General features: G+C 40.9%; 1 protein-coding gene across 1 annotated transcript; it reads right to left on the bottom strand.

The window, feature by feature from the left end:
* Window positions 1–10962: 10962 nt before the first annotated feature.
* On the bottom strand, window positions 10963–17250 carry CCKAR (cholecystokinin A receptor). The gene is made up of 5 exons (XM_052811043.1): window positions 17130–17250; window positions 16120–16371; window positions 13857–14118; window positions 12115–12242; window positions 10963–11489 (listed from the first exon to the last, which is right to left on the bottom strand). Exons 1-5 carry the CDS (start codon window positions 17248–17250, stop codon window positions 10963–10965), a joined length of 1290 nt encoding a protein of 429 aa, XP_052667003.1.
* Between the last annotated feature and the right edge of the window lie 696 nt (window positions 17251–17946).

The raw sequence follows: 17946 nt of genomic DNA, 5'->3' as shown, positions 1-17946 counted from the left end.
TTGGTAAACAGTAAAGAGCTCGGGTATAAAATATAAAATCATATACAAGATATCTACTAGGAAAACTCAGGCATGTGTGCCATCCAAGTGGAAATCATCTTGAATTTACCTAATCTTAACCAATTTGATATATTTTACAGGGCCACATAGAGCAAGTTTAAAAAAAAAAAAAGTGGAAAAGGATAAAAAAAAAAAAGTCTGGTCAAGATACTTGATTTGGATGCAAAGTTGGGACATGAGTAGCTCTCTTGCTTCCCACTGAAGTACAGTAATCATTTCTCTAGGGATTTATAATCTGTTTTCCCTGTTTTTCCAGTTAAGAGTAGTTTATGGGCATTGATAAAACTCCAGACCAGAGAGGCTGTAAAGTCTGTCTTCCACGTAACCATCTAGTGGGTCAATTTCCACTGGAATGGAGCGAACTGAGGTTTAAATCCTTTTTCTGAAGCAGGAGCAGGAAGAACTAAAATCTTATTCTCTCTCATCTTAAATCAGAATTTCTGTTTTGGAAGAGAGAAGCTTTCTCTCTGTCAAAAAGGGTTTGCTCTGACTGGCTCATCTCCATCAGACAGTTTTTGGTTAGATAGTTTAATAGGAAAGCTCCTGACGAACTCTCACTTCACCTAACTTCCCAGTTGACGTTGAACTGTAAAGTTCTTCAAGGTGGAGAGGTGGAGAAATACGAATGATTTGATGCACACAAATGAAAAGCAGTCACGTTAACTGAGGATGCTAAAGAACCATTTCCTTCGGTACTTTCAGGTCCTTGATAAGGATCTGGGCACAGCAGACCATAGACAAAAGTGCAAGGGGCAAGAATGGATTTGTGTATAAGGGAAACTGGGGGCTACTGGACTTCAGACTGTAGCTGCTGCCCAGAAAACCCCCGCTGGCTGTTGTTTGCTGAAGAGTATGCCAATAATGTGCTGGGTTTCTGCTTGCTAAGCCGTCTAAATAAGTCAGCTTCATAGTCAGCTGAGCTTCCAAATAGAGACATGCAGGAATCTCAGCTTAGAGGCAGAGCTAAAATTTCAATTCCTTGGGTGAAAGCAGCATTGTTTTCTTGTAAATGATACAAACGCTCCAGCACCATACTACAACACTAAAACTGTTCTATCTGCTCTAAATAACCTGAAAAAAATAGTAAAAGCTGCCTGCACTTCAACTGGCCTGATGGAGACTCTTGGCCTCAGTGACCTCCCAAGCCCCAGCCCCACACCACCCTCCATAAATGGGTGTTTGGGGTCAGAATTCAGTCTTTAGACTTTTAGTCCCACTGGACATGCCTCAGCAGGATTCTGGGCTGATGTATTTAAGACCAGTGGGAACAAACACTTGAAAATAAATATACAATCTCCTCTTGGATACCCAGAGAAAAGGGAAGTTGTTCTTTATTCTGACATCCTTACCCAGACAAGCTCTCACTGATGATAACAGAAGCTGCAAGTATAAGCCCAAAATTGTTTGCAGCAGCTGCTGTCTGGGAACAAGCAGGATTAGGTGGGACTGACCCCAGACTGGCTTTGAAGCCGAACTAGCTAATGAAGTATATGAGGTTTCCAAGTCATCAGCAGCACCTCAGGTATCGTACACCTTTATTTAGACCATTTCTTGCAAGATTTATCCCTTTCTGAAGATTTCTGTTGCAGCTGTAAACTACCTCATCCACTCACCCAGGCCAAAAGGCATTTCAATGTCTACATTTTAAAGTAATTTCTCCTTATTTCAATACAGACATAATCTACATACTTATTCAGTGGCCTGAAAATGCTGCTCCTACTTCACCAGGTGCCAAAAATTGTAATCCACTCTCGCCTTGCTACCCAAACCTCCACCTCCCTTAACAATACATATATATGTGCTATCAGCCCTTAAAATGTATTGCAAAGAGTGAAGTTTAGAAAATCCATATGTGTCTCCCCTTATTTTCAGTGCCGTTGGTAGGCCACTCCATAAGAGGTAGCTTAGTTGTCACATCTTGCTTCAAGCCATGGAAAGAGCGGAAGGGCATAAATACAAGAAAGCAAAATGTGCAAGATGGTCCAACATTTTCGAAAGGTAACTTGTCAGAGAGGACATGGAAATCCTGAAATATTAATAAAATTAACCTTAGAGTTTGATGAAGCCAACCAAAATGCATCAGGAGGAGCAATCAAAAATTGCTTTAATTTTCTGGATACAAAACAATGGTTTTGTTGGTGACCTCTGTGTGAGAGTGTTAGATCTGACATACTCCACATGGAAAAGAGGAATTGCCAGAATTGGAGATCAGTCATGGGAGGTGAAAGAGAAAGGTTCATATTAAAGCTATGAAACAAAGTAGAGAGAACTCAAGCCAGATATGAAATTTTGCAGTATTAAAAAAAAAAAAAAGTGGATGTAAACCTACTTGATCTTGTAACTGAAAAGCAGGTGTTTCCAAGTATTCCTCCTTCAAAAGCCCTCCCGACTGCTATCTATGATAACTGATCACACAGGTGGAGAGAGTCTCACAGACACAGGAAAGTACTCAAAAGCACTTGCACAAATATGTTCTTCCAGAGAGGACCAAGGACAAATGTAAGTAAATAACAATTCTTGACTCAGAAGCAGAGTCTGAAGTTGCACAGATGGCTATATTTGAGCCCACAGGCGTATGGAAATAATATCAAAGTTCTTCAGTTTGTTTTATGTAGTAGTAGATTAGAAAACATTATTCAAACTAAATTTGGAGGAAGCACAGAGGCAACATGAATCAGTTGCAAAATTACATTTTGGTAAGTTTATATTAATTTAGAAACATGTTGCCCTTGGTAGGGTTGGGAGAATAATTGAATGTACAAGGCACTGTAGTCTAAGCAGACACATAGATTTGGAAATTATTTTCTAGTGAAGCCAGCTGGTAGCACCGTGATGCATAACAGACTGCTGCTGTCAGTTGTCAGGAGGATACAGAAGCTCTGCGCTGAAAAAGAGCTTTTGCAACGTGAGCTGGAGGTGGGGCAGGAGAGGCAATACCTATTTCCTCTTAGCAGAGAGTAGCGCTCTTTTTAAGTTCGTTTCCAGGATGCTAGTGATGAGTAGACTGTTTCAATTACTGGTAACTATTAAATGCAAGCACTACAGTTTGGGGGGGGGGGCTGGTTGGGGGGGGTAGTTTCATTTTTAAACAATCCCTTGCTTATTTAGGTACTTGGTTTTCTACTTACCTGACTGCGACTGGGGTTTATGGTTTCTGAAACCTTTGTCACTTCTAGCTCTGCCTGATGGTGTATAGGGCCCTTACAGGCTGCCTCCTACCGTGCCAGTGGTGGCAGAGATGGGCTCTGTGTTGGCTGGTGGACAAGATGTGGAGGTGCAGCTCTCAGTAGGTCCCACGGACATGCAGTGTTCTGGGGTATTAGGCTTTGGGGACAGAGGAACTTAACGTTCTATTCTCTTAACCCATCAGCTAGACTATATCGTAACAATATTGTGGCAGCGTCGTTTAAACTCCTCACGTGAGAGAGACCTGACTCGTACAGGTGTAATACAGCACGCTCTGCTTGCTAGCAGTACTTTGTACGCAGCAAGTTCTCCGTGGCCCTGAGAGCACTCCTCCATCTGGCTTCTCTGCTTGGGGCACGCTGCAGAGACCCCCAGCTCTGCTTGCCTGGTCTGTCCTGCTGAATCCCTTCAGCAGCAAAACCCTATGCAAAGCCTGTAGAAAAGAAATTAATTCCAGAATAGTTGTTTTCTTTTCAAATCTCCACTTTCAACCTTGCCTAAAGCGAGTGCTTTGGTACCCAAAATGAAGTTTGATTTTCCTGCCGTCTTGCTACCTGGGGAAACTCTGCCCGCCATGTGCCGCCTTCACATACAGGGCACAGCTGCCTTTCCCCTTGCTCTCAAGAGGGTCTTGATAATCCAAAACCAAAAAGTGTTTGCAATGATTTTCTCCTTCCACAGATCAGATCACATTGTCCTTTCTGCCTTATTATAATTTTTTTCCCCCAGTTTCCAAGGCAGAAATGTTTCCCGTTCACCTTTCCTTCCATTCCTACCCCAGCCCTATGTTTGGGCACTGCAGAACCATGTTTCCAGCTGCAGGTGCGTCAGATTCAGCTTTGTCTTCAGTCACCATCTTTCTAAATATTTGCTCTTCTACCAGTCTCATTAATCTCTTAGAAGTCCCACAACAGCAATATAGGACAAAGCTGTACACCTGCAGCTTGCTCTCTCTCTCTCTTCCTCTCCCTCTCTACGCAGCCTCTGTAATTGGAGGCTTGTCAGTCTTGGCTTAGGTGTGTAGCAAAGAAAGTCTATCCTGGTTTTAATAAATACTTGACAAATTAGTGTAGTGGAGGAGTCACGTTGGATGTTAATAAATATTTGATGTCATGTGGAAAACCCAGCCTTTCAGTAAATGTTCCTTGGATTTCCACTAGCTTTTACTTTTCACTGCTTGAAAAAAGGAAGGAAATAAATACAAAAGGAAAAAAAATGCTTGAAAAATACCAGGGAACACACAGCTATGCCTGGCAGTCTTTTCTGGACTGTATTGTTTTGCTTTGGTCAGTTGACGCTATTTAAACAGCGTTTCCTATTTAATAAACACAAGGGCACCGAGATATGTTTTCTGGATCCTTTTCCTAGATCTGCAATCCCAGTGAAGCGAGGACTTTGGTATTAGCAGAACTTTCTTCTTGTTAAAAATCCACTGTGAGAACCTGTCTTATAGCTGAAACTTTGCTTTAGTCACTAGTGATTTTCTTGTAATGCGGTTGAACACTGACCACATCTGGACTGCAAATAAAAAGTTCTTTTGTCTTCAAGACACGCCAGCCCCCTCATCCTGCAATGACCTCTGTCCCTCCCCATCAGGTGATCAGAGGTGCGTTAAATTAGTTGTAGCACCCTGGGAAGTTTGAAGGGACACGAGGTTGGGTTGTCAGCAGAAGCAGCAGCTGCGCCCTCTCCGGTACAATGAATACCATAGTGTCATAACCATACTCTTATTTTTCCTACTTGTGTGTGGAGTGTGGCAGGACCATCTTTTGGGAAGCCACCAGAAAAAGCAACTCCAAAGACAGATTGTCTCGGATGACATTCCTATCCTTATGTTCCTTTACAATAATAGCAAGCCAGTCACAGCAACACTGCCAGATGCCACCAGAGGGATGTGGACAAAGTTTTGAGGCAGCTTCAGAGCAAGGAAGCAGTTCTGGTTACTCCGCATCTACTTCAGTTTAGCTATGAAATCCTGAAGATCTCAGATGTTAGAAGGCCCACAGCAGGTTTGCAAGAGTCAATGCAGTGTTCCCAGCTAGCTGGCCAGTTCTCTCTTGGGTATTGTCATCTTTTTATTGTGGTTGCCCCTGTGGTTTCACCTCTGTGTGTCATTCTTCACTTCGTCATGAATGAGGCCTCTTATCAGTTGCTAAATATTCTCGGAACAAGGCCCTGAGCCACTGTCCATTTAATAAACAAAAAAAAAATCAGCTCTGACAGCAAACCAAGAGCATGAGCAGCCCCTCATCTTTCCTATGGATTTAGGTTCTTTACATGTGACTGTTCTTCACGCTTGTTTTGTAACACTGGTATTTGTACGATGTTCACAGGAGCTATGCAGCGATTTGTCCACTGTTTTAAATTGAACTCAGTATATAAGTAGCATTTATTCATTCTATCAGGAGATATTTTTTACATTTTTAATAACTGCCAAAATAGCAGAAAATCAATTAAATGGTGTTTACCCCATAGGGGATGATTCCTACTTGATGTTTGCTACCTGCTGATGCTAATGAAGATGTTTTGCTCTTGTCTCACAGTACAATGGACAACTGATATCTCACTAGCTCAAAATTAGTGCTTTTTGGACGCCACTGGGAACGGAAGCCAAAGAAAACTCTTCATGCCATAATTATCTGTAGAGACACAGACAAATAACTCCTAGCTGGGATGATTTGCCATTAAGCAAGCAAAGCCGGAGCTTTATAATTCACAAACATTTCCTTTGCATTTTTTTTTCTTTGATAGGTACCCAAGGCAGCCTAACAAGCATTGCAGGAGGAAAAAATAAAAAGGCAATGCTACAAATGGGTCTTTTTATAAACAACCTAGACAGAAATTGTGGCATCTTTAAGGCAGACATTACTATGATGTGGATGTAACTGATGAGAGAAGAGCCAGGGATGGATTGTGCATAAAAAGCTGGAGCTGTTTAACAGAAATGAATAGTGCATATAGAAAAACGGATAGGAAAACTGTGGTCAGAGGGTGAGCAAACTGCTGACCCAGTGTCATATTTTGGCCTGTGTCATATTTTAAATGGAAGAACAAGACATTTTGTAAAAAAAAGAAGAAAACCCCAAAACCAAACCCCAAATCCCAACTTTTTCTTTATACTCTCTACCACCCCGTCCCTGATGCTGTAATAAAAAGATTACAGCCTCTCCTTTCATATAATCCTTACTCAAAGCCATTAAGTTTTATCTTTCTTCACTTTCCTTTTGAGAATAGGCATCTTTTGCCACTAGGAACCCTAGGTTTAGCTCAACATCCATTCAATTAGACTGAGGAAAAACAAGAGGCATATTTATTAAAGGCCTGAGAAATGGAAGAGGAAGTAAGTACAGTCCTTGAATCTGAAGACACTCTTAGTTTGTGTATCTTGATTTGTATAAAAAAGCATCAGCTATGGAAAAATGGGTATCTGAGAAAATAAAGGAGATGAGTAGCTATTAAAATCCTCTCAGCACCTAAAGGAATGCTTCCAAGATTAATGGTTCATGAGGAAAAAAACACTTTAAAAAACTGCATTCACCATTGCAATTGTAAGATTACAGGATGGTTTGACTGCAGTCAGTAAATGCCTACCACATTCTGGTCTGTGCATAGTGTGAGTATATCTGACCATAGATTAGCTTTGATTCAGAAACACTAGCAGTGTTATAGCCTGTGCTACACGGTTGTTCATCCAGATTTTCCCGGCAGCCTCTATCTGTGAGGTCCTGCAAGAGGCAGCTATCTTATCAGCCTTCTGCCCCAGTACGGTCGTGCCTGTGTTTTGAGCAAGTGCCTGCTCTTAAGGGAAATCCTGCCAAGTGCTGTTAGGAACTGTGTGAGTGTGTGTTTATTTGCTATGCTTTGGCTGCAATATCTCTGTATTCTACTGTATTATTTCAGCATCGTCCTAAAAGCATCACGACGAGCCATGGTGTGTGAATGTGGGTTGCACCATCCCTGGGCTCGGAGGCAGGAGGAGCAGGAGGGGATGGAGGAGCAGGTGGGACCCCGGACAGCCTCACCACCTTGCCAAGAAGGGCTTAGCAGCATCAGAAAAGAGGCCACGACTCGGGTAAGGGCGGTGTAAACCCTTTAGTGGCTGCAGTTCCAAATCCACATGCTGCTTTTCATGCAGAGCACCTGTATTTTGCCTTGGCAACAGCGAAATATATCCTTAATTTGACCTTCCACCAAGTGCTGTATTTAGCAGTACTTTAGGCATCTGTCTTAAAGTGTGCCCTAATAATAGAGGTTGCAAGTAATAATGATGGAAGTAGCAAAGGGGGACTTGGACCTTATTTACTGCTATGGGTTTGTTTTATGAACTAGTATATACTGCTTGTTTGAGCACCCCATGAGCCGGCGTTCAAGAGAGATGATGTGTGAACTCAGACGAAGGGTTGTAAGAGGTGACTGCAGAACTGTTGTGTTGTGGGCAGGATATATTGCTTGGAGCAAGGTGTTTCAGGAGTCTGTCGACCGGAGGTGATAGGGGGAAATGAAGATGAGAGTACTTTCTGGGAAAGTAAATCTGGGGAGGAAAAGAAACCTGTCAAAGAGGAAAAAGAAAAAAATCTAGCAATTGTTGGGGGGGGGGCGAGTAACCTAGGGACTGGGAAGGGTACAGAAGAAAAAAAGGTGGTGACATGCAGGTGAAAGAGATAAGAGAAAGACAAAGGGAGAAAAAACCCCAGGAGTCAGGGGAAAAAGGGGAGGAAGAGAAAGACTTCAGAGATTTATGAGCATTATACACCTGAAATTTATTGGTTTGCCATTTGTCTGCTATATGTGGGAAACAGTTTGCCTTTAGGTACAGCCTATTGTAGAAGCAGACTTTTAGGATAGAATTTCTCCCCCCAACCCCTATAAACTAATGTTAAAATAAGGAGACTTCATGGGCTTTTTTATTTTGATACGTTTATTCCACTCACATTTATTATTGAAGATACATTTCCACTGACAGCAGTATCTGAATGAAAGGTGCTGGGAGGATTCCACGACTCTTTTTAGCAATGAAAGGGCAACATTCAGAGCCAGGAATGACTTCCGCAACACACAGATCAGTGAAAATGGCATTAAGATGCATGCAGGTTGCAGAAAGGCTGACATTTCCTGTGCTAGGAGACCAGGGCAGAAGGCGACAAAATGACTGGATTGCAATATTGCATTTTAAAAACTTAATTCCTACTCCTTGCTGGAATTTGGCTTAAGGCTCATGACTTTGGGAGCTTGGTCAAAGAGTTAATGTGTTGGTTTAAAAAGAAAAAAGGTGCGTAGGGGGTAGTGGAGGGGAAGAGTGGCACATGCAGAGACGAGCCTTGGACAAAAGGAAACGTGTCCATTCTGGCACATTTCTAACCCTTCCCTGATTGTCGCCCGACTCCCACTCCATCAGGATCTTCTTCTCCTGCCTCCCTCGCTTCATCACCTCTGACTTGTGCTCCCTGATAGTTACGAGTGGGGAATCAGTCAGAGACTCTGCTCCATTCAGTCACAGGTACTGGAGGCCACGGGGGGCTGTGATCTGATTAAGGCATTGTTGAAAACAGCTTTTGCCTTTCATCTGAAACCACTATCCTCAGACTGAATCAGTGGGAGCAGGTGAACGGTGCACGTACAACTACGTGGGCTCTAAAGGTACCACCGAATCTACAGCTACAAAAAGGAATTTGCCTTTTAAAGTGCATAGAGAGCTGTGAAGTAGGCTGTCTCACTATACAGTGCATAGTCAGCAATATTCACATCCAGTATATTATTAAAATATGATTTTTATTCTTTTACTTAAACAACAATTTTTAAACTATGTCCTATAATAAAGCCAGACTTTCAAATGGTATGAAATACTTCACAAATACTATTTCTGCTCTCACTGTTCCACATAAACCCAAAAGCAGCTAAGTTTTTCAGTTTCAACACACAGGTTTGTAGAGGGTCTCATCCTGCATCCTGAAGTGAAGTAATGAATTAAATCCCATAATTTAATTCGGTGGGTATTTGCAAAAGGTCAGATCGATGTCAGTAGTCTCAGCACCATTCCAGGAACAGTGCTACTTTATTAACGAGGCAGGCAAAACATTGTTTCTATGGATTGTGCATAAGTAGTGTTTAGAATTCTTTTTTAATTTCCTGTCTGTGGACAAGCTGGATGCAAAAAAACCACTAGTCAAAGTTGTGGGCTAAGTTATATGGGTAAACCATTTCAGGCAATAACTGAGTGCAGAACATGGATCTGGGTGCCTGGAACTCAAAGTGTATTTCCAATTTAAAATCATTCTGTAAAGAGATCAGATTTTCCTGATTAAGAACCCTGAGAGAGGTTATATTTAATATCCACATCTACATTCCACGCTGTGCTCAAATTTAATCTCTGCCTAATAACAAGTTTTTTAAATTATATTGATTCAGCTAGAAGATCTCCAAGAGGATATTTTCACAAAACAAAATAAAATAAATGACATAACTTCTCCTGCCGAGCTCCACAGAGCAAAGGGCATGACCTGAACACCCATGCTCACCTGTGCACGGCACAGGAAAGAGACTGGATTTCTTGCTCAGTAAAACACCAATAATTACATCATTCAAAGTTTTGGGTTTTTCTACATTGAGTCTGTTTACAAATATGTGTAGCTGGAGAAAATAGTTGTTGCAATGTTTAGAAAAACTATGTTTTCTGACAAAGTCTTTCAGCTTTTGCTCGTTGTGTCTGCTCTTTCTGCCTTTCTATGGCCAATGGCTTCTATTTCCATGTGGGCAGTACCAAGCCAGGAGTGACTGTGAATATATTTGTGAAATGTATGACTACAGTGGGCATCGTCCTATGTCTTTAGTCTGTGTCTTTTGTAAAATCACCCCTTTGCCTTTATCCCAAGGGTTTATCCCTGTGCTTCCCAGTGTGACAATTTCCACATGAGCCTTTGGGGCTCATCTAAGACCCTGCCTCTTGCATGTGTGGGTGCTTGCAGCTGCACAGAAGAAAGCCACTTCTTTGTGCTTCTTGTATGGGGTTTATTTAAACCAAAAAAACATTAAATTATGTTATAATTTAGGTTATTGCCTAAGTGAATAATGCATTCCATCCACAAAGCCACCAATATTTATTTTCATTTTATTAAAAAAAAAAATTAAATTATTTTACTTCGAAGCATTATTTTCACATAGACAAGCCCATTCTCCCCACCCCAAAATTCTTCTTTTAATTGACTGTGACACCAAAATGATCTCACAATGTATTAGCTCAGCTAAAATAATGTGAAAAAATATGACGAATGTAACTCAAAGATTTTGATTATGAGGCATAGATATTGAAGTGAAGACTGCAATACATGTATTCATGTTCGAGGAGAATCTATTAGCATCTTGGAAATTTTAAGAGATACTCAGAACTGCAGCCAAAAACTGAGTGAAACTGTTGATGTACAGGACACCAATTTTTATAGGAGAATTTATGACAAGCAGAGCATCTTCTAAGGCTTTTTATAAAGTCCCTTATCTTCAAAGAGCCCTCTTCCTCCTTTGTACTTTTGAAGGGAAATTGATATAAGCTCAGACAGCGATAGCATCCATTTCCCATAAAATTCTCACTGCGTTTACTGTCAGCTGAAGTGTTTCATTACCTCAGAACTAAATCATGTTCAGCTGATGCCGCAGTCACTTTCCAAGACCAGATGATAGATACTTGAATTTCTGTAGGCCACTTATTACCTCTTCTGACGCAGCTCAGGGGGGTGCAGATGCATTCATGTGTGTGTAAGAACATTTGGAGAGTGAAGCCCTTGTTGTCTTCCCCTCCTCTTCATCACCAACTTCTCCCCGTATTACAGGGGGCTTTTGCTTTGCACAGCAGGTGAAAGTGGCTAGAAAACCCATGCGGAAACGCTTGTTCATGAAGCAGTATATGATAGGGTTCACGCAGGCAGAAGTGTAGGACAACAAGTGGATGAAGGAGATAGGAGCCCCTGAGAGACGTTGGTCTGCCGAAGTGGTGTCAAACGCACGCCAGGCATTGACACTGAAGATGGGAGTCCAGCAAAGGAAAAACAAAATCACTATCACCATCAACATGCGGATGACGAGTTTCTTGGCCATTAAGTTGGCAGAAGAGCTGCTGCTTCTCACCCTCTCTATTTTGCTATGGCTAGTAGCAGAGAGCTGTTGCAATGGCATTTTCCTTTTTCTTTTGGTTTTGTTGAGGTAGCATCCATCTCCATCCTCGTATTTGGCGCTGCAGGTACTTATTTTTCTTTCTGTACATAGAAATCAGTGCTTAAATAGGTGGCAAAATATCTCTGAACAGTGATTCAAAATAAAATATGAAGAATGGAGTCTAAGTCTAAATAAATAACATAATTCATGGCTGAACAACTGCTGCAAAGAAAGCATGGGCCTACTTCTGAGTCAGTCGTGTATCAGCTGCTCTGTCCCCGCTATCTCCCAATACTCTCACGTCTTAACTCTATACAAATTGATGCAAAAGATGTAAGAACACTGTTTGCTCGAGTATTCGCTGAAGATAGTTTTCAAAATTATATGCTTATATCTTAATTTGACAATTTTTATTGTCGTGTTTATCAACAGAAATGGTCCTCATCCATGGCCAGAAAAAAAATCTTGGTATTTCTGTAATAAACAAATTAGAAATTTAACATATCCCCCCCAGAGTCTTTGCAAACAAGCCATAGGTGAGGCATTATTTGCTAGTGAATAATGGAAAAACTTCAATCAACAAGTGCATCTGGCAGGTTCACGAACATAACTGACCGTAATGATCATTTTTGCAAATAGAAAAATCTTGCTTTTAGTAGCCTCAACATGAGTGCTCGTATCTTCAACTCTAATTTAAAAAATACCCAAACCTAAATCTATTGTTACCTCGTGAAGGTTTTCTCTGGCTGGCATCAAATTTTATTCCTCTGTAGAGTTCCAAAGAAATTAGGCCATACGCAACCATCATTATAATCCCAGGTATAAGAAAGAGTATGAGTAGCAGGAAAGTGTACCTAAAGAATCAAAAGACAAACTGAGACCAGGGACCAGCACAAAACCAGAGAAACTCCTTTTTCTCCAGGTGAGAATTGGGGGATGGGGAACGGGGCAGGATTTCAAGATTTTTCTGAAATTTTCTCATGCTAATCCAAAGCATCATTTTGACACCTCTGGAAATTAGAAGCTTCCCACCTCTTCTCCTCCTTCCTCTCCTAGAAAAGTAGAGCAGGAACAAGGCTATTGTGGCAGCAAAACACCCGTCGCCCAAGCTCCGGAGGCCCAGAGGAGACAGGCGCTCCCGTGGTGGTTAGAGGGGGAGGAAGGTCTCTCTGCCCATGAGTGGGGCTCCCTGCTGTAACCAGATGAGCGTCGGATGCCCTGTAGCTTTGAATGATGTAAAAATTGCCTTGCAGAAGCCAAACGAGGAGCTGCTGATTGTCAATGGAGCCCCGGGTACTGGCAGTCACTACTTCAGTGAGATCTGACTTGCCAAGGGTTGTGGCACACGCGGGCAGGGACAGAGAAGCCACGACCCAGGCTTTCATCCCTCGGGCTACGCAGAGCCCCCGGGGAGGGATCCCAGGGCCGGCAACCCCTTTGCTAAAGGAAGCAGCTTTTACCTGGCTGCACATCTGTTACTCTCCTAGGCAGCTTTGCTAACGTGATTACGAGTTGGGGAAATAATTCTGTTTAAATGCATTCACAAGCCTACGTCTCTTCTGCTCCCTGGGACTTCGGTGCAAACTCACTAACGCACCTGGGAATCTGCAACGACACCATGGAGAAAAGAATTTCACCCTGCACCCTCCCTCCTTATCTGTACTCATACTGCCAAATACCTGAGACTACCGAAAGCATTCATACAAATTCACTATGTTTGTGGATACACTATACTGAAGTGCATACTTTAATCTTGTTCCCAGTTCCAACTGACCTTCAGTATCCCAAAAAATCTTAACATCTTCTCAGTGCCAGTTAAAGCGTTTAGTCATCGTGCAAGGACACAACATCTAAGTAATATTGCTGCTTGATAGTGCTACTATTTACTTACTCTGCCTGGACGTGTAGGACTTGGAGCACTGTCTGTCCCCTCACCTCTCTGCCCCTATTCTCTATAAGTGACCAAAAGGGTTCAGTTCTCAAGAAGGGCATTTGCAGCCTCTCCAAGTTCTCATATTCTACTTCTCTGCTTCAGACGACCTTCAGACAAACAAATTAACAGGCAAGGCAGCACACTGTGGGGCGCTTGTATGTGTCTGCGTTTCTCAAAAAATCAAGGATTTCTCTGAAAAGAGTTAAGTTTATGTATAAATTAGTGAAAGGAGCATTCCTACTTGAAGAGTGACAGATGCTTTCCTTACAGCAACAGTAAGGGCTTAGCAGACCATAGTGTGAGAATCATTGCCATGTTGGGTATCATTCCTATGACAAGGGGAAAGTCATACAAGTGTCAAAACGTAAGCAGCTTAAAAATATGATTTTTTTTTTTTTACTTCTTAAATAAGCATGATAGAAGTGTAAATGTTTGCTGAAGGTTAATACTTGATTTTCAATAGGCTTAATGCTACCATGAAATCCTGTTTTCCACCAGATAATTATGCATTTGCCAACAGTCAGTTATGTCTTACCAAGATTGCTGAATGACATCACTTGGCCAAAGGAGCCGACACATATTTGCAGTGGTGTTGTTATACTTGGTAAAAGGTACCAGTTTGCTGTAAATTGGGTATGGTGACATGATAGTAAAGGAAACACACCAGGTAGCAGCAATCACTTTCAAGGCATGAGATTTTGTCTGCCAGACCCTGGACTGCAGAGGTTTGCAAATGGCACTGTATCTCTCCAGAGATATGGCAACCAGGTTGAATGTTGATACACTTACAGAGACACCTATATATATAAAATAAAGAAAAAGGTTATTCTCTTGTTTTAAAGGTTCATGTTATTTTCAAACAGTCTTGCTAACTTTCTGTATGCATATAGAAAATTAAAAATATAGCAACCTATTTATAAGCTAAAATATTTATAAATATCATACTGATTAAGTCAGCAAAGAATGTGTGGGCGATGGTCTGGGTCTCCAGACTGATGTTGCTGCTCTGCGCTTCTCTAACTCCAGAAGTCCAAGAGAAAAGATTCGTTCTGTCAAACCATGAAATTCTGATAACAGGGAAAGAAGATGCTTTTCCTCCTAATTCTTCTCTTTGCTACTGTGGTTTATCCACTCCACTAATTGCATTGAAATTCAAACGAGCATTTGAAATCAGTGGGATTATGCTATTAATTACTCTTTTAACACAAAGTTCATAGTCCCTCTTCTATTGTTTTAATTTTTTTATGTGTCCTGCTTGACTGGTGATCTGATTTTCTCATTCAAGAGAATTAAATATGTTATCACTTTTTCAAATAGATGCTAATGGAGTTACAAAGCAGGAGAAATGAAGTCATGAAGCAGCATCTTTGCCTTTCAAGTGCCCTTAATTTCTCCTGTTCATATATTATAAAATAAAATGCAGTGGTCTGTATTTCTGTCACTGAGGTGTCCCAGTTTATCACTGCAAGATTATAAATATTTCTTCTTAACTTTGTCACAAATTTTTCTTTCAGTGAATGAGCTTTTATTTAATAGTCTTTGTGAATGTTCTAATGTGGGTCAAAATATAAAACGCCAATATCTTTTGTTTGCTTTACACAAATTATCTGTAATTTAAAATAAGTCTTCCTACATCTTAAAATGAAAAATTGAGCATAGGTGATGCAATGGATGTCAGTGTCTGTTTGTCAATTGAAACCTATGTTAACATGAACTGCTAATGGGAAATATCCACATTCTGACTCTTAAAGCAAAACACCTTCATAATGAAAAACTCCATGTTCAAAAATATTTCACTGGATTTTTTCTATAAAGTAATTTACACAGTTTGAAATAAGAGAAAGATGACAATGCTTCAGTAATGGTTTATGGTATTTATGGCAGCAATTCATTATAATTGTTTAAACATGGCCTTTAGTTTTATTGGTTTTATCTACAAAAAGATGTTGATTTCCCATTTGCACGCTTTAGGTGTGTACTTTCACATTACATCAAAGTTCTCAAGGGCACAGGTTGAAAGGGGACCTAAGGTTTCTGTAATTAACCACGGGTCTTCCAAGGTAGCAAAAACTTTACATAATGTTCTCCCTTTTTTTTTTTTTTTTTTAACTAAACAAGCAAACACACAGGAAGCATTGGAAGTGAGACAAAATCACTTACACAGGGATACGTAATCCAGGCATTTTGAAACTCCTGGCCCCACAACCAAAGGAGGTAGGGCAAGGCACGTAGAAGTGATGCTTCTTAAAGTCAGCCTCTAAAACCTGTGTCTGTATTCTGTGGTCTTCTGGTGAGCTCTGATCACACCTGGTCTGTTCTCAAAAAGGGCTTGCTCTAACTTCCAGCTCCGCAAATGACACCTACTTTGGCCTATTTTTTTTCATGTATTGCTGCTACCAAAAATCTGTGGGCAAAATCTGCCTTTGGTGAGTACTGTACAACCCTGTCATTTGCGACGGTTGATCTGAACACTGCTAGTAACTCTGTCAGTGATGGGTAAGCAAGCACATGTGCCAGGTTCCTCCTCAAAGCTTGATCGTGCAACATACTTCTCACTTAACCCGATTCAGCAAAACACTTCTGTATGTCGTTAAAATTAAGTGGGTGCCTCTGTGTTTTGCTGGATCAGACTGAGGAAACCAGAACCATGAAGATTTGCGTGACAAAGTTGTTTCTTTGTGATTTTGGTAACTGTTCAATGGCAGATGGAAACAATCGGCTTTTTACTGGTCTTTAATGACCTTCTCAACTATTTCATTAGTCAGTCTTCAAAATAAGTATAAACTTCCAACACTTACCCATGAAATAAGTGGCAGTTTTGCAAACAGCACTACCAAAAATAAAATCTTTCAGCAGGTTGGGAATGAGGGTGAATGGCATGCAGAAAAGGCAGAGCATCAGGTCACTGACTGCTAGTGACAGCAGGAACGTGTTGGTGACTGTTCTCATCTGCTTGTTTCTTATCAGCACTGTAATTACCAGCATGTTCCCCAAAACGCTGAGCAGAAATATCAAACAATACAGCAGAATCCGAATTATCTGATGCAAATCTGAAAATTGTCACAAGGAAAAATCAGTTATGCAGCATACAGCTCATAGACTAGTGTTATATGTTTCATCCTTTAATCAAAAGGTAAAAGCCTTTCTGTATTCAGTTTTACTAAGGTTTATGTCTTTACACCAATGCAAAATCAGTGGAAGTGCTGAAATTCTTAAACTTATTCTGATCTACCTGAATTACATAACATTAAAATACCATACATGCAATACAATGTACATTTGGAGAGCCAAACACGACTTCTTAAATGCACATTCTGCTCACACTACCTGGTCTGAACCATTCACTCACCATGGGAGTTCCTCCTTTATGCAGAAGTAAGAAACGATACAGCAATCAGAAAGATTTTAATACATGGATATTTTTTTCAGCCTCAGAGTGCTATAATTTCATATTTAATCAGTTTCATACACGGTATCAGATCAGATACCTCCATTGTCATTGAATTGCTCAAAGAGTAAAAATCATGTTTCTCCAAGTCCTTAGCACAGCTGTTTACATTTTGTGCCCAATAGTGCTACTGTTTTGGTTTTCCATTATATCCAAATTTCGTTCTAGTTGAAATTTTAACCTGGAAAACCAGCACATACTAAATTCTTTCCTGCCTGTTTCTCATCCTAACTTATCAGCAAGCAGTTGATTTTGCACTCCCTCACAGAAAAAGCCTTGTGTAGCTGTTTCTTTCCATAGTAGCTCTACTTCCAGCTAGAATTAAAACTGCCTGAAAAAAATCTATTTTTCTATACATACCTTTAGAAGGATAAGGTGGATCATCCACACAGAAAAAAGTGTCATTTTCCAAGATGATATCGCACAGGAAAGCAGTAATATTGGTACTATTCCCGAGGAAGCTAGCATCAACTATTTCCATTCTTCAGTATCCACAGGTTAGCTTTGACGAGAAGGAGGGTGGGTTTGTAACTATCTGCCCATTCTTTCAGTAAACAAATACATTTCTGAATGAAATCGTCGGGAGAAACACAAGAGAGGCAGTTGTGCAAGGAAGCTCTTCTAACTCTCCGTCAGGAGCACCCAGCACACAGAGTCCTGTTCAGGCTGAACAGGATTTATTGCAGGGGCACACAAGGCAGTTCAGAAAAGCAAAGCATACTTGCACATACACACCTACACATATGCATGCACATATACACACACACACACATCCCCTCTGGTACTTTTTTAGATCCACCCTCTTCTGTTACTGGACTACTGTTAGGATTATAAACAGGCTGGAAAAAGATTACAGCATTAACCCCTTGCAAGATTGGTTCTATTCAAGTCTCAGCAATATTTCTCAGAGGGAGCCTGTTACGCCATGGCCAATAAATCACCACCAGTGAGTGATGAGAGTGATAAATCCATCTCTCAACCAACAACATATAAAATGGTAAGAGTAGCTGAATAAAAGGGCAGAGAAAAACATAGTGAAGATTTTGCATGCCCCACAAGGAAACGCTTCTTATCTTCATATTTTTCAAAGCAGACTGAAGACTGGGTATGCTCACAAAAACAAGAGCTGTTACATTTATCTCATTTGGTAAAGTGCTAACTTCATATGAAAGCACTG

Source organism: Harpia harpyja, chromosome 2, assembly GCF_026419915.1.
Source record: "Harpia harpyja isolate bHarHar1 chromosome 2, bHarHar1 primary haplotype, whole genome shotgun sequence".
Taxonomy (NCBI): domain Eukaryota; kingdom Metazoa; phylum Chordata; class Aves; order Accipitriformes; family Accipitridae; genus Harpia; species Harpia harpyja.
Note: the sequence above shows the minus strand (reverse complement) of the source record. Positions and strands in the feature narration are given on the sequence as shown.